Genomic DNA, 17,387 nt, shown 5'->3' on the forward strand with positions numbered 1-17,387 from the left:
TTTCACAAAATTTTCAAAATCGAAATTTTTCAGGGACCAGTTCTGTTTTGAAGTGGATTTGAAGGGCCTTCTTATTAGAAATACCCCACAAATGACCCCATTATAAAAACTGCACCCCTCAAAGTATTCAAAATGACATTCAAATGGTTTGTTAACCCTTTGGGTGTTTCACAGGAATAGCAGCAAATTGAAGGAGAAAATTCAAAATCTTCATTTTTTTTACACTCGCATTCTCTTGTAGACCCTGTTTTTGAATTTTTACAAGGGGTAAAAGGAGAGAAATCTTCCTAAAATGTGTAACCCAATTTCTCTCGAGTTAGGAAATACCTCATATGTGTATGTCAAGTGTTCGGCGAACGCAGTAGAGGGCTCAGAAGGGAAGGAGCGACAATGGGATTTTGGAGAGTGAGTTTTTCTGAAATGGTTTTTGGGGGGCATGTCGCATTTTGGAAGCCCCTATGCTGCCAGGACAGCAAAAAAAAAAAAACACATGGCATACTATTTTGGAAACTACACCCCTCAAGGAACATAACAAGGGGTACAGTGAGCCTTAGCACCCCACAGGTGTTCGACGACTTTTCGTTAAAAGTTGGATGTGTAAATAATTTTTTTTTTTTTTTCACTAAAATGCTAGTTTTCCCCCAAATTTTCAATTTTTGCAAGGGGTAATAGGAGAAAATGCCCCCCAAAATTTGTAACACCATCTCTTCTGAGTATGGAAACACCCCATATGTGGACGTCAAGTGCACTGCAGGCGCACTACAATGTTTAGAAGAGAAGGAGTCACATTTGCAAATTTTGCTGAAATGGGGGGGGCATGTCGCATTTAGGAAGCCCCTATGGTGCCAGGACAGCAAAAAAAAAACACATGGCATACTATTTTGGAAACTACACCCCGCAAGGAACGTAACAAGGGGTACAGTGAGCCTTAACCCCCCCCCCCCCCCCCCACAGGTGTTTGATAAATATTCATTAAGTGGGATGTGAAAAGGAAAAATTTTATTTTTTTACACAAAAATGCTGGGGTTACCCCAAATTTTTCATTTTCACAAGTGGTAAAAGGAGAAAATGTAATTGTAAATTTGTAAGTACATTTTTTTGGAATAAGGACATACCTCATGTCTGGGCGTAAACAGCATGCACACCGGTCTCAGAGGTGCCGGTGATCAGTCAGGGTCCTTGAGCTGTGTATTTCTCCTATGGAGCCAGAACAGTGGGACCCCCCCCTCAAGGGGCATTACATGGGGTAAATAACTGGGGTACACTAAATAACTAAAATGGGGTACAGTGGGACATAAAATTATAAAACAGGTTATGTTCCCAGAATGATGATCCAGAGCATAGCCAAAACTAAAAAATATGCCCACCCCAAACCCTATGCTCTGAATCATCATTCTGGGAATGTGATGTGTGTGGCCGTCCCTAACCTGTTGCCTCAAATGCGCACCCTGCTCAGGTGGAGAGAGCGCTGCGCATTTGAGGCAACGTAAAAAGTCCCCGATGATGGTGACTCAGTGACTCAGTGACCCATGACCCATTTTTTATTAAAAAAAATACCCCCAGAGGTCTTATCATTTTTTTTTTTTTTTTTTTTTTTATTAAAAAAATTTTTGGGCAATTTAGTGGTTTTATGGGGTTAAAACTTGGAAAATTAAAATGAAGAGGGAAAATTTTGTACTCCATGGAAGTGTGATACTCCCTGAAGCAATCCTTAATGCAGAGGCCCGGCTGATCGGGGCAAGTGTCACATTGAGTGATGGTGTCCTTCCGAATCCCCCTCTTGTAACACACTGCATCTTTTCTGGGCTCGTCCCTTCTTTCCAGTGTGGGGGACCTCACCTGGAAAGTGTTGGCCTGGGACGATCCTGGCACCTATATTTCCAGTTCCTTGGGAAGTCCAGCCAATACGACCGTCCAACCAATAGCAGCGATCCTAGGGGGTGTGACGAAATCGCCACCTCCCCATAGATACAGTGGGTGATAGGGGGTGAATCATACACCCCCGATCACCTTGTATCTCCGGGTCAGCGGGTCACACGTGACCCGCATTGCCGGAATAGCCGCAAATCGCATGTGTGAATTCACATGCGATTTGCGGCGATAGTAGACATGTGGGGGGTCTAATGACCCCCCTGGGCATTTGCACGGGATGCCTGCTGAACGATTTCCGCAGGCATCCCGACCCGATCTCCGCCCCGGTGCACGGCGGGGACAGGAACAGGAACTGTACGTCATGGGTCCTTAAGACCCAGGGTGTCGGGACGTAACGTTACGTCATGGGTCCTGAACGGGTTAAGGAGTTGTATAGATTCTGCTTTTGGGCATGAGACCTAAGATTAATAGGTCCCAAATGAATACTGCACTTTACAGCAGCCTCTTTGTACAGTAGAATCTCCCAATAGCGGACGCTTACGGGAAATAAGTGTCCACTATAGGGAGATATCTACTATTGGGGGAAAAAGGCTCAAAAATCTTTTTATATGACCAAATACTGTACTTCAGAGTGTAATTACCTATAAAACATGATAGAAAGCTATATTACAGTATAATCTCCCAGTGCCGTTTTATTCCCCCTCTTGATCCTTCCAATGCCACTTCGTTCCTCCCCTTGAACCCTCTATTCTCTTCAAATTAATCACCCCCTTTTTACCACCCCCCTGTGCAATTTCATTCCCCCCTTTATCCGCTGTGCCATTTCATTTCCTCCTTTGCAATTTCATTTCCCTTTTATATTCCCCTGTGCCAAATCATCCCCCAGTTGTGCACCCTTCCCTCCTCCCCCTGTTCTTCTTACCTGGCCAGCAGGCTCAGGGGCGTTTGACATTCTCCTGACATCCTCGGTGCTGCACTTATTGAGAGGCTGTGAGCAGCGGTGGCTGCCAGCAGTGATGAATGACGCTCCTGATGTCACTCTTCAGTGCCCGCAGCTGTTGCTGCTCTCAGTAAGCGCAGAGGTATTGGCTGTACCCCCACCTGACTGCGGCCCTGTGTACAAGGTAGGGCGGGCACATAAGCCTGGGTGTCCCCTATTGGGAGTGTTTTGTCCACTATTAAGTGTGTCTGCATCCTGTATTGGGAATGTCCCCTATTCGGAGTGTGCAAATACATTGTCTTATGGGACTCTACCAGGGAATAAAAAACTGTCCGCTATTGGGAGGTGTCTGCTAAGGGAGACTTTACTGTACTAGTCAATGCTAGGTGTTCTAAGCACGGGACTCTCAATAATATTACATTAGATGATAAATTGTGCAATTAAATTGTCCCTGTTACATAGAAAAAATGTTCACATGTCAAAATTTTTGATAGATTTATATGTTTAGCATTTAGCTTCATGCTTTTCCCAGCGCTTTCTAATGATTGGTGGGGGTCTCAACACCTAGACCCTGACAGATGTCAAATGTAAGATGGATACTTTAATTCCTTTTTGAGGGCTTATTGACCACAGTATCTGTATTACTATTGTGCAAATATATTTCTATGTGAAATTGTAGCGCTTTTGTTGACCCCTCAAAGGGGTACTCCCGGTGGAAAACAATTTTTTTTTTTCAGATCAACTGGTGCCAAAAAGTTAAACAGATTTGTAAATTAGTTCTATTTAAATATCTTAATCCTTCCAGTACTTATCAGCTGTTGTATACTGCAGAAAAAGTTGAGTTACTCTTTTCTGTCTGACCACAGTGATTTCTGCCGACTCCTCTGTCTGTCTGTGTCAGGAACTGTCTAGAGCAGGAGCAAGTCCCCATAGCAAACCTCCCCTGCTCCGGACAGTTCCTGGCATGGACAGAGTTGTCAGCAGAAAGCACTGAGGTCAGACAGGCGGAAAAACATTTTTTAGAAGGGGAGGAGGAAAAAATGTAAGTGCAAAAGCAAAAATTGGCCTGGTCCTTAAGGGGTTAAAAATAAATATTATATATACAGTAACCCCCCGACATGCGATAGCCCCGACATATGATCAAATCGACATACGATGGCCTTTCAGAGGCCATCGCATGTCTATGTCAGCATCGACATTCAATGCTTTTATATGTCGTGGCCATCGCATTAACTGCTATCCGACAGCGCAAAATGCTTAAGCTGCTGTCGAATAGCAGTTTAAGCATCATGTACAGGTTCACTTACCTATCCCCGCTGCTCCGGGTCCACTTCGGGATCCTCCGGCGTCTTCTGTATCTTCTCCAGGGTCCCGGCCTCGCTTTCTGGCGTTGTTATTACGGCGTTACGCACGCCGTGCCAGCGCAGCAGCATAATAACGTCACCAGAAAGCGAGGCCCGGACCCTGCAGAAGATGCGGAAGAAGCCGGAGGATCGCGAAGTGGACCTGGAGCAGCGAGACAGCATTGGTAGCCCCTGGGACAGTATCGGGAGCGGTGAGGACGCGATCCGGAGCGGTGGGGACAGGTGAGTACAAACTTCCTATACTTTACATTGCACGGATCCCTAAACATACGATGGATTCGACAAACGATGGGTCGTTTGGAACGAATTACCATCGTATGTTGAGGGACCACTGTACATTCAAATATCTGTTCAACAGCCTTACCAAGAGCAAGTTAAGAATTTGGGGGGAGATTTATCAAACCTAGAGTAGGGGAAAAGTGGTGCAGTTGCCCATAACAACTAATCAGATTGCTGCTTTCAATTTTCAAAGGCCTTTTTAAAATTGAAAGAAAAAAATCTGGTTGCTATAGGCAACTGCTTAACTCTTCCTTTACACAGGTTGTGATAAATCTCCCCAATTGTTTCACGGAATCCAAGTTAAAGACTTAGAGGGCAATTTATCAAAACCTGTCCAGAGGAAAAGTTGCTGAGTTGCCCATAGCAACCAGATAGCTTATTTCAATTTTCCAAGGGCCTCTTTAACAATGAAAGAAGCAATCCGGTTGCTATGGGCAACTCAGCAACGTTCCCTCTGAATAGGTTTTAACCCCTTGGGGACTCGGGGTTTTTCCCTTTTTGCACTTTCGTTTTTTTCTCCTTACCTTTTAAAAATCATAACCCTTTCAATTTTGCCCCTAAAATTCAATATTATGGCTTAGTTTTTACGCCACCAATTCTACTTTGCAGCAACATTAGTCATTTTACAAAAAAATCCACAGCGAAATGGAAAAAAAATTAATTGTGCGACAAAATTTAAGAAAAATTCCATTTTGTAAATTTTGGTAGCTTCCATTTCTACGCAGTGCATTTTTTAGTAAAAATTACACCTTATCTTTATTCTGTAGGTCCCTACGATTAAAATGATACCCTACTTATATAGGTTTGATTTTGTCTTACTTCTGGAAAAAATCAGAACTACATGCACGAAAATTAATACGTTTAAAATTGTCATCTTCTGACCCCTATAACTTTTTCCCGCATACGGAGCGGTATGAGGGCTCATATCTGAAATCACTTTTTATAAAATTTTTGTGCTATAAAAAGTGACCAAAAATACGCTATTTTGGACATTTCTGCACACGGCAATACCACATATGTTTGTTTTTATTTACAGTTTTTTTTTGTTTTTTTTAAATGGGATAAGGGGGGTGATTCTTACTTTTATTAGGGAAGGGGTTAATTCATCATTATTGACTTTTTTCCAATGTTATAGCCCCCTCAGGGGCTATAACATGCATTACATTGATCCCTAACACTGATCATCGGCATAGAACTACATGCGGATGGATTTTCAGTGTTATCAGGGCTTGACTTCTCCTGCCTGGATCTCAGGCATGGAGAAGTCAATCGCCTATCGGACTTGCCGGAGGCAGGTAAGGGACCCTCCTGCTGCGTCCTAGCTGATCGAGACACCGTGGTAAAACCGATGTTTTCCCGATCAGCCCGACTAAGCTGCTGGGATGCAATTTTTTTAATTTTAGACAAGGCGATCAACTTTCATCAACGTCCAGCATCCTTAAGAGGTTAATAAATCTCCCCCTTAGAATCCAAAACATGATCTGTGGAGATACACGTTTGGGTTAACTATCTCATAGGTGCAGATTCTTTTAATAGTGATAAGCGTGTCATTGGTTTCTTTTATTTATTTTTTAAGGCTGGCCTGAACGCTTGCATTATTTTTTTTTTTCATTCCTTGTGTATCTTTTTTTCTAAAGCACTTCTCGTTCTTAACTGCCTTCGTAAGGTTTTCAGTACTTCTGAAAACCATAGCGCTTGATTATGTAAATTCAGATTGTCTTTGTCATTCAGTAGCAAAGGATCAATTATGCACCCAATTGTTTCTTTACAGGTTTCCTTTCTCAGCTGGTGTCTGACAAACCTATGGAAGAGTGCATCCGAGCTGGCCATTATTCTGCTAATGTGGTTATCCGAAGAGCTGGTTGTACTTTCCCAGAAAAACCAGAGTTCAAATAATTAAGGGGAGAAAACCTGTGAGCCACATACCCTGAGGTCCTTTCTTCCACCTTACCATCTCCTTTTCAAAGACAGATGAAAGAAATGTGTATTTTTTTTCTGTTTGTCACCTCCCAAAAATTGTAATGTTCCCTTCCCCCATACCTCTCTACCTCTGCACCATTGACAGAGTGTCCAGTATTTGGGAGAAAAATGTCTAAAAGTTCTGCAGATGAAAGACCTAGATATACTTGTTGTATGCCATAATTGTCTATTAGGCACCACCAGGACTCAACCTGTGGTTAAACCACCTCCCCAGATAAAGGAGCCCGGAATAGCTGGGTGCAAACGTGCATATCTTGTATGCATTCTCAGTTTGCAGCAGGACCTTTGGCTGGAAAACTGTGGTGATAGGGCACCTGCTTTCTTGAGGAGTGGCATATCCTGAGAGTGTCAAGAATATCTTTGACATATAATACAATGCCAGATTTTATTGTAAAATGAACCAATTACGCATTGTATAATGCTGCTTTAGAATTTTTTCACCCAAAGTAGCCCCCTATTGATAACTGTATGTTTAGATTTTTTTAATTGGTATAAAACTACATGTTCACGTCCACCTATTGGTAACAGAGTATCGTACCCATCCCCCCACCACCCCCCCACCCGTACAGAGATAGGGATCAAATGGGATTAAGCACGCACACTCATTGCTGTAAGTTTTGGCCTTTGTATGTACAGAACAGAGTTGGCATCTCCATACCATCATGTTTTGCTGTCTATAATTTTCTTACCGATAGAAGTTCTAGTGTTGAGTGACCTGTTTATAAACACATGAATCGACAGTTTATACAATTTTTGTAATCAGATTACTTTCTTTCAACATGGTCCTCATGCTCCTTTATATGTAAGCTATAGATATTTTTTTTATTTTAATTTCATGATGGTGCAAATACTTTCAGGATCAGGTACAGAATTAGTCAATCAAGATTAACTTGATTTATTAAACTTGGTATGCCAAAATGTATTTGAAGTCCAAGCATGGTCAACAGATGCCAGCAGCACTTGTTCGGAAAGTTGTTTGCTTGTTGTTTGTTGCAGTGACTGGATGCCTACGCACAGTTTATTAACAATTTTGAAGAAAGCTTTTGTCTCCTTTCCTCTCCCTCCCCTTTTTATTAGTATGTGATGTTAGCACAGTCTCTGTGTACAATGTGTAATTTGATACTGACAAAATAAAACTAAATTGACTTGTATAATTCCTACTCTTGGCTCTATTTTTTACATTAAATTTGTGAATCTTTACAGGATTTTGAATTTTAGTGCAACAAAACTGTCAATAGTTAAAACCTATCCCCCACTGCCTTTATAGTGTAGTTAAATAACTGATAAAGCTACTATAAATTTTTATAAGAACATGTTTAGACAGCTAAGTGTGACATCATACAATCACCTGCTTGTAGTCATAAAGTCGCAGTTGAAGATCTTTAAAACATGCCCATTCTTGCATCCGCAAGACATATTTGGTCAGTAATATGCCTGTCCTAAATCCCTGCTTTAGGGGGATGGCAAACAAGGCCCTGCCTCCATGACTATAAGCATCAATCAAGACTCCTCCCCCTCCATTACTATAAGCAGGTAATTGGCATACGGCCCAGGCCCTAATTACAGTACATCTTTTCACTGTAGAAGTAAAAGCTAATGACAGGTTCCATATTTTATATTAACCTGTGTAGCATGCATGTCCTTGACAGTAACATTGGTAGATATTCATCAAAACCGATGCAGAGGAAAAGTTGGTCAGTTGCCCTTAGCAAGCAATCAGATGGCTTCTTTTTATTTTTAGCAACCTTTTTAAATTCAAATAGTTGCTATGAGCAACTGGCCAACTTTTGTTCTTCACAGGTTTTGATAAATCACCTCTATTGGGACTAATAGACCTATTGCCCTGTGTCTTCAAGCTCAACATAAACAAGATGGAAATAACAATAAATGGACTAATTGGGCATAATATTGTACTTTTGTTTGACACAACAGACATAAAAAGATTCTGATCCTGCAGACTGACGGAAATATTGTATGTAATGGCTGATAATGGTGTACGTCCATACTTATTTATATGGAAGATCAACTATTAATGGCTGTTAAGATCAGTTGATTTTCTGACATTTCTTCTCTTTGATAAATCTGGGCCATTGTCACCTGTTCAAACTGTGCGAGAGAAAAAGTGGGGAGTTTTTCCCACAGCAACCAATCACAGCTCAGCTTTCAATTTACCAGAGCTCGTTAGCTGAGCGGTGATTGGTTGCTGTGGGAAAATCACTCAATTTTTTTTCTCTCACACAGTTTGATAAATCTGGGCCAATATCCTTTTCTATCTCAATAAGCTTTACTATTATGTAATATTGTCCTCAAATAAATTGGGCCCTTAAGTTGATCTCTAACTTTTTTGTCATTTTTTAATCTAATATTCTATGCTACTGGATTTCTTATTATATCTTTAGAAGTTGTAGCTATGTGTTAAAGAACATAAGTACGGTGTATTTTTCTACATATAATGCCAACTTACCAGCAGTATTCTAGCAGTGCAATTTGTTTCATCTAAACTTGGCTGCATTCAAAATTTTGAGTCCTATCATAATTGAGGGGTGATCATATGACATAACTGCAGGCTACCAGTAAATGTCATTTTTTTTTTTTCACGTGTTACAGATCATCTGTCTCTTGACTTCCTGTGAATGACAGGAATACAACCCCAACTATCATGTATCTCCTGGCAGCATTTAGAGCCCTCCCCACCTAACTCAACCCTTCTTGTTCATCTCTATGTCTGCCTTGCAGAGAATGTGGGTCTATACAATGATTAGCTTCAGAGTTTTCAACTCCCCCCAACTCACAATGCTTGTCTCTTCTCTGTGTAGTTTCTTTTATGTATCCTATAGCAGTATCTTCACCCTGCTTGTAAGAACTGACAGGGGGGTGGGGGGAATCCTATTCCAAGGAAACAGGCTTGCTCTCATAGAATACTCAGGAAACTTTACTTAAGTCAGGGCAGAGCAAGTGCAATTTGTTGAGCTTCTGTTAAAGGGATACTCCGGTGGAAAACTTTTTTTTTTTTATTTTATTTTTTTTTTTTAATCAACTGGTGCCAGAAAGTTAAACAGATTTGTAAATTACTTCTATAAAAAAAATCTTAATCCTTCCAGTACTTATTATCTTCTAAATACTACAGAGAAATAATTTTCTTTTTGGAACACAGAGCTCCCTGCTGACATCACAAGCACAGTTCTCTCTGCTGACATCTCTGTCCATTTTAGGAACTGTCCAGAGCAGCATATGTTTGCTATGGGGATTTTCTCCTACTCTGGACAGTACTTAAAATGGACAGAGATGTCGGCAGAGAGCACTGTGCTTGTGATGTCAGCAGAGAGCCCTGTGTTCCAAAAAGAAAAACATTTCCTCTGTAGTATTCAGCAGCTAATAAGTACTGGAAGAATTAAGATTTTTTAATAGAAGTAGTTTACAAATCTGTTTAACTTTCTGGCACCAGTTGAGACTTTTTGTTTTGCTTACATGCTCCAAATTTATTAAACCCCTGTGATAGTATAAATATGTAGCACAAAAGCAAAACTAAAGCAAAAAAAAATTCCTTCAGAGCTTGCTTACAACAGCAAAAAATAAATGTCCCCTTTATTATGAACTATGCTAACGTTGCAGCCCATGTAGCATAGTCAAATAAAAAAAAATATTGGAACACCCCTTTTAACTTTAGAGCACTGAATTGCAGTATCTTTAGCAACGACTGTGATCAAACAAAGACTACACGAAAGTGCACCCAAAGGTTGTATTCTTTGGAAGTGGTCTTCTCAAAAAAAAAAAAAACACTACATAATGTATGGTGGACAGAAAATCAATCATATGAAATCTGGTCTGAATTAGATGATGATCTAAAAGGTGTTCATTTGAAGAGCTTGTTCTATACTCTCTTAAACACATCGAGGAGATTTTTGTCTTGTTCAATGTGTTAAAGTAGAGCTTCCATTCCTTTACAGCCATTGAGCATATGTCCAACACCAGAAAAATCTGAACGTATACCTGTACTTTCAAAAATACCTATTAAACAGGTGCCCATTAAAAGCACATTCAGAAGGCAGCTCAATGCTATAAAATTGTGCTAACTTGAAAACAAATGTTAGGGTTGGTAGAGGGAGCTGGGTGGTCAAACAGAATAATGAATAAAAGCAGAAAGGTACTTGGGCTGGCACATATGTTAAAACATTTTTTTATTTAGTGCTTGGTAAACTTCACAATATGATGTGGCAATATCATAGACCATTATATAGGACATGCATAATTAAAGAAAATGCAGTAGAGAAAATGCACCCCACACAAATTAACTCATTTTAAATCTAATGATCCAAAACACGTTAGTTTCTGTAGGGTACATTTCTTCTGCAGCATTTTTATTTACAACTTTGTGTTGTCAATTTCAAGAAGCACTAAATAAAGATGTTTTTGTTTTATTTTTTTAGCATATTTGCTGCTTGTAGGTGTTGAAGGATTGCCATGCACCACTGATCCCAGGTGATCTAAAGACATTTTCTTGCTATATGTGCTTCATATGTTTGTAATAATCTATGACCTAAAAATGTGGCTGTCCTTTTTCCCTAAAGCAAAAACCAATCAGATATTGCGAAGCGGTTTCCCAATTAACTGGGAAAGGAATAAATGACCACACAAGCTTTGGTTAGCCAGAAGAGCCCATAGTTACATCATCCAATCTTGGAAAGCCACACAGTTGGCAATTTATTTATTTATTTATTTATTTTTTTTTTTTTTTATTGAAAATTTTCACATAAAGTGTATAACTCCACAACAATCATGGAAGTATAGCAAAAAATAAAGCTCTAATAAAATGTAATGTGCATAGAGGTGTAAGTAGGATTGACCAATGTCCATAAAGTAGAAAGTACGACAATCCTTATACACATGCATATCCTGAAAGGGTGAGGAGGGCATATCATGTACATATGTGGTCAGTAAGAACAACATGGAGAAAGAGAAAAAGGATTGATTGCATTAGCGGAGAACAAGTAAGAAGCCATGTATCACCTAGAAAGGGAGTCTCAGGGCCCCCAAGGAATCCCCTATAGCACCCAAGCAGTACAATTCTGTCAAGTTGAAGGGCCTAACAATGTCCGCTATCTCTGCCTCTGTGTAATGTGAAACAATAAACACTGTCTTAGGTAGGTCCAGCTGTTCCTGCTCTGGGGGTTGGAATTGGTGAAAGAGGAACACTTTCTGTTTAAACTGTAAAGTAATACCCCAAGTGTCATGAATGTACTTCTGTACCATGTGCCAGTATCCATCAGTGGATGGAGAGGTCCAAACTCCATGCAACATACTAGACAGGGGGCGGAACACTTAAGGCAAGCAGTAATCCTGTCAGAGGGGAGTATTTTACATCAGAAGAGCTCTTTGTGTGCCAACTTATAGTATTTTTATTCCTCGTCCACCATGACAGCCACCAGAGAGATGGTCCCCTTGGACCTAATAGGAACAGGAACAGAGAGCTTAAAAGCCCCTCCCACCATTCCTCAGTGTTTTAATGTTCCTATTAGGTCCAGGACGGAGCTCTGGGTCTGTTGTGTGGACTTTGGATTTTTTTCTTTTACTTTTATCTTTTTCCCTGGGGAGGGTTGCGGTCTCCTCTGGAGCCCCTAACCCATTTCTCCCCCTTAGTCGCTGGGAACTTGTCCCGGCCTCTGGGCGCATGGGGGACTGCGCTCCAGGGGAGCTATATGTCCCCACGCTAAGGATACTGCGGTATCCTCCGCCCATGTGCCCCGTGCTCGCGTGGGCTACATGTACCTTTGTGCCGGTTCCTTGGGTTCGGCGGTACTCCAGGGGACTGTTGGCGGGGGCTCTGTGAGCTGTCGGCGGTGTATGGACTGCTGCTTCCCGGTGGGACGCTGAGTGAGTGTGCAGTGCTTAATTCTGTCCGGGGGAAGCCGGGCGCTTTGAGCGTGGATCGGAAGTGTGGGCTGTATGGAGGTGCCGGCGGGGCGGATGTGACGTCACAAGGCGCCAAAATTTGAATTTCCTGTTTGATAAAGGTAGGAAAATCAGTGTTATCTTTGTCTATGATTGTCCTGTGGCTACCATGGACTCACAGGCTTCCTCCAAGGCTGATGCTATGGAGCAGCTTGTTTCTCCAGCTGTGATTATTTTCCTGCATATTTTCTGCTGCAAATACTTCTGTTTAGCTTCTGATTTGTGGTTCCTTCTTTCTTAGGGAGATAAGGAACCTTCACAAAAACCTAAAGCGAAAATTCGCAAATGTGTTTGGTGTTATGCAAAACTTCTGGAGACATATAAAAAACAATTATGCAAAAATTGTATATCTAAAGTAGTTCAAGAAGAGAAACCGTGTATTTCTGAAGATATGCGATCACTTATTCGCCAAGAAATAGTCATCTCTGGCCGGACTTAATTTAATTCCGTTTTCTAGCAGTCAGTCGTCCATGAATGTTCCGTCTGCTGTTAATGTATATCCGACTTTCAACAGTGCTGATCCAGCTAATGTTTCTTCTGTTGCTACTGGTTACCTAACTAGTAACCATCTTCAGTATTCATCTGGTTATATGCCTAATTTACAACCTGGTATTCCTTGTGGCAGTGGGAGTCTGGTTAAAGTCTGAGATATTCAGCCTCCAGCTAAAAGACCTAAAGTGGTTCCGGATTCTGATTCTGGGGAAGAGGATCTTGTATCTAGATCCGACATAGAGGGTATGGAAGAAGGAGAAATTTCTCCAGGACCCTCTAAGCCAGTAAATACTAAATATTTTTTCGCATCTGAAGATACTGAGACTCTCCTTAAAGCAGTTAGGGACGTCATGGGTATTCAGGATGAAGAACATCCTACGACTATTCAGGACGAAATGTTTGGTGGGTTGAGGCCCAGGAAAAGAATGGTCTTTCCCATTCATGAGAATATTAAAAGTATTATAGTTGATGAATGGCAGAAGCCGGAGAGGAGACTGGTACTACCTAAAGAGTTCAGATCTCTGTTTCCTTTTGGTGATAAAGATGTGGACCTATGGTCTGATATACCTAAAATAGACGTTCAGGTTACTAAAGTTGTAAAGAAGATGTCTTTGCCCTTTGAAGATGCCTCTCAGCTGAGAGACCCATTGGATAGGAAAATGGAGGGGCTCTTACGTAAAACGTGGGATTCTACTTCAGCAATGTTAAATCCAAACATCGCCGCCACTAGTGTGGCTATAGCACTGTATGTGTGGCTTTCTCAATTAGAAGATCATATTAAAAATAAAACGCCTAGAGAGGATCTTCTATCATCTATTCCCATGTTAAAGTTAGCAACAGGTTTTCTTGCAGACGCCTCAGTGGAGACGGTCAGAATCGGCCGCTCTCTCAAATTCTGCAAGGCTTAAAAAATGGACGGGTGATAACACTTCTAAATCTAGATTATGTAGTGTTGCCTGTCTAGGTAAAGTAATGTTTGGCCAACCATTGGACGACATCCTTGAGAAGGCAGCAGATTGGAAAAATACATTTCCTAAAGGGAAATCTAGCCAACCGCAGAAAACTTTTCGTCCCCAAACAAGAAACAAGTTCTCAAACTTTAGAGGTAAGGGGAAGTCGGGGAGGTGGAGCTACCAAAAGGGGGGTAAAGGAAAAGACTTTATCCTTAACCCCTCCCAACCTCCCAAAAAACAATGACATGATACCTGTAGGAGGGAGACTGAGGTTTTTTCTTCATCAGTGGTCAACGATAACCTCAAACTCCTGGATCCTGAATCTGATAAAATCATGATACAGGAAAGAATTCTCGTCTCTCCCTCCTCCCAGGTTTTTAGTCTCAAACCAATCTGCTCCTACTCTTCAGTCCAGGATGATAGAGGGCGTCCAAAATCTGCTTCATTTGGGTGCCATTTCCCGCGTTCCTGTCTCGGAACAGGGCAGGGGTCACTATTCTTCCCTGTTTCTAGTACAGAAACCAAATGGCTCATTTCGTACAATCATAAACTTGAAGTTCTTCAACAGGTTCATTGTGTACAAAAAATTCAAAATGGAATCTTTGAAAACAGCAATCCCAATGATTGCCCCAGGGGCTTTAATGATAACTATGGATCTAAAAGATGCATATTACCATGTACCGATTCATGCAGATTTTCAGAAATATCTCAGATTTGCAGTGTCTCTCAACGGGGAGTTTCTTCATTTCTAGTTTGTAGCCCTCCCGTTCGGTATCGCATCAGCCCCCAGACTTTTCACAAAGTTAAAGGAGTAGTCCAGTGGTGATTCAGTGGTGAGCAACTTATCCCCTATCCTAAGGATAGGGGATAAGTTGCAGATCGCGGGGGGTCCGACCGCTGGGGCCCCCTGCGATCTCCTGTACGGAGCCCCGACAGCCCGCGGGAAGGGGGCGTGTCGACCTCCGCACGAGGCGGCGGCCGACACGCCCCCTCAATACAACTCTATGGCAGAGCCGAAGCGCTGCCTTCGGCAATCTCCGGCTCTGCCATAGAGATGTATTGAGGGTGTCGGCGTGTCGGCCGCCGCCTCGTGCGGGGGTCGACACCCGCTATCTCGGCGGAGAGCCGGGGCCCCGTACAGAGAGATCGCAGGGGGCCCCAGCGGTCGGACCCCCCGCGATCTCAAACTTATCCCCTATCCTTAGGATAGGGGATAAGTTTTTCACCACTGGACTACCCCTTTAATGGTGGAGGTAGTTGCCTCTTTAAGACTAAAAAATATTGTCATCATCCCATATCTGGACGATCTTCTTATATCAGCAGGTTCTCCAGAGCTTCTAAAAATCCATCAACACCAAGTAATCTGTTGTCTACAGGAATTAGGTTGGATTTTAAACCTGGAAAAATCGGATCTAGTTTCGAGCAACACAAAATTATTCCTGGGAATGACTCCGGACTCTGTATTGAGAACCACGTTCCTTCCAAGGGAAAAATTACCTCTCTTCAAGAGAAAATCTCAAATTTTCAGAGGAAAAAGTGGTTTCAGTGAGAGAAGCCATGTCCATACTGGGCTCCATAACTTCTACTATCCCGGCCGTCCAGTGGGCTCAGTTCGACTCACGTATGCTGCAAGCCCTGACTCTGTCAGTATGGGACAAAACCCAACTTTCCCTAGGAAAGAAATTTCATCTATCCCCCAGGGTATCGAGGTCTCTGAATTGGTGGCTGAAAGAAGCAAACCTTCAGAGGGGGGTTTGTTGGTTCCCGGACCAAACAATTATAACTACAGATGCAAGCGCCTGGGGCTGGGGAGCCCACATAAACCAACAATACTTCCAAGGTCAGTGGCCTCCTCATCTGGAAAAGTTCTCATCAAACTACAAGGAGTTGAGAGCGATATGGGAATCTCTACAAGCAGCAAAGCATCTGGTAGTAAATCAGAACTTAAAGGTGTATTCAGACAACTCTACAGCAGTAGCGTTCATCAAACACCAACGTGGCACAAAATACAGAGCGCTACAAGCGATATCTGCAAGAATTTTAGTTTGGTCAGAAACAAATGTAGCCTCCATCACGGCAGTGCATTTAAAGGGTTCCTGCAATCTAGTGGCGGATTTCCGGAGTCGGAAGACTTTAGACCCAGGGGAATGGTCCCTAAACCCTCTGATTTACCAGTCTCTAGTAAACAAATGGGGAAACCCAAGTATAGATCTGTTTGCATCTCGGACAAATGTGAAAGTGGAGAGATTTTTTTCGCTGAACCCAAGGGACAATCCAGAAGCAGTGGATACTCTAGCCCAAGCTTGGAACTTTCCTCTGGCCTATGTGTTCCCTCCAATTCCTTTAATTGCCAGGTCCCTAGCGAAAATTCGAGACAGCAGGCTGACAGTTATATTTGCGGCTCCCTTTTGGCCAAAAATGGCGCTGGTTCTGCCTTCTGAAAAGTTTGGCTATAGACCACCCTTATCCTTTACCTCTGATGGACAATTTTCTCCTCCAGGGACCAGTTTCGCATCAAGGAATTCAAAATCTACAACTCACGGCTTGGATTTTGAGGAGTCTATCTTAAAACAAAAAGGTCTGTCTAAAAAAGTAATTGCTACACTTCTAAAAAGTAGAAAACCTTCTACATCTAAAATTTATATGAAGATCTGGAACAAATTTGTGGACTGGATGTCTCCTAAAAAATTGAATCTTTCCAAACCTGATATCCCCGGTATCTCAGACTTCTTACAAGAGGGGTTTGAAAAGGGTTTATAGGTAAGTACCGTTAAAGTGCAGGTGGCGGCTTTAGGGGCAGTATTTGATCAGCAGATAGCTGATCGTCGCTGGATAAAACAGTTCTTTAGGGCCTTAGTCAGAATTAAACCTAGGATTCCAGTTCGGACTCCTTCCTGGAATCTGAATTGGGTCCTTTCAAGACTGACAGTTACTCCCTTCGAACCTTTGGAAGAAATCTCCCTAAGATTTTTTACTTTAAAACCGCCTTCTTAATTGCTATAACAACTGCTCAGAGAGTGGGGGAGATCCAAGCCCTGTCAATTAGAGAACCTTAAATGACTATTTCAAACAACAGAGTGACTCTGAGGTTGGATCCGGCCTTTTTACCAAAAGTTGCTTCTAATTTCCACAGATCACAAGAGATTGTGCTCCCTTCTTTCTGTGACAATCCTAGGAATGAGCAAGAAAAAGCTTTTAACACTCTAGATGTCAGGAGGTGTCTGGTAAGATATCTAGTAGTAACTAATCCTTGGAGAAAAGACGACAACTTACTTTTACAATTTCAGGGGCCTAACAAAGGCAAAAAAGCCTCAAAAGACTCTATTGCGAGGTGGCTAAAAATGGTCATCTCTGAAGTTTATGTATCTAAAGGGGAACCAGTCCCGAAAGGACTTAAAGCTCACTCTACTATGGCCATGTCTACTTCATGGGCTGAAAAATCTGCTGCTTCTATAGATCAAATCTGCAAAGCTGCCACCTGGTCTAGTTCCCATACTTTCTTTAAGCATTATAGGCTTGATCTTTCAGATAGTCAGGCTCTTTCCTTTGGTAGGAAAG

General features: G+C 41.9%; 1 protein-coding gene across 2 annotated transcripts in view; it reads left to right on the forward strand.

The window, feature by feature from the left end:
- ADK (adenosine kinase) overlaps positions 1-7,614 on the forward strand; it is a 343,651-nt gene extending 336,037 nt beyond the window's left edge. For both annotated transcript variants that reach the window (XM_056531262.1, XM_056531263.1), the window contains exon 11: positions 6,227-7,614. In XM_056531262.1, the coding sequence (XP_056387237.1) occupies positions 6,227-6,351 (125 nt within the window). In that variant the 3' untranslated portion in view covers positions 6,352-7,614. The remainder of the gene's footprint in view (positions 1-6,226) is intronic.
- The last annotated feature ends 9,773 nt before the right edge of the window (positions 7,615-17,387 follow it).

The sequence above is a fragment of the Hyla sarda genome, chromosome 7, assembly GCF_029499605.1.
Source record: "Hyla sarda isolate aHylSar1 chromosome 7, aHylSar1.hap1, whole genome shotgun sequence".
NCBI classification, from domain to species: domain Eukaryota; kingdom Metazoa; phylum Chordata; class Amphibia; order Anura; family Hylidae; genus Hyla; species Hyla sarda.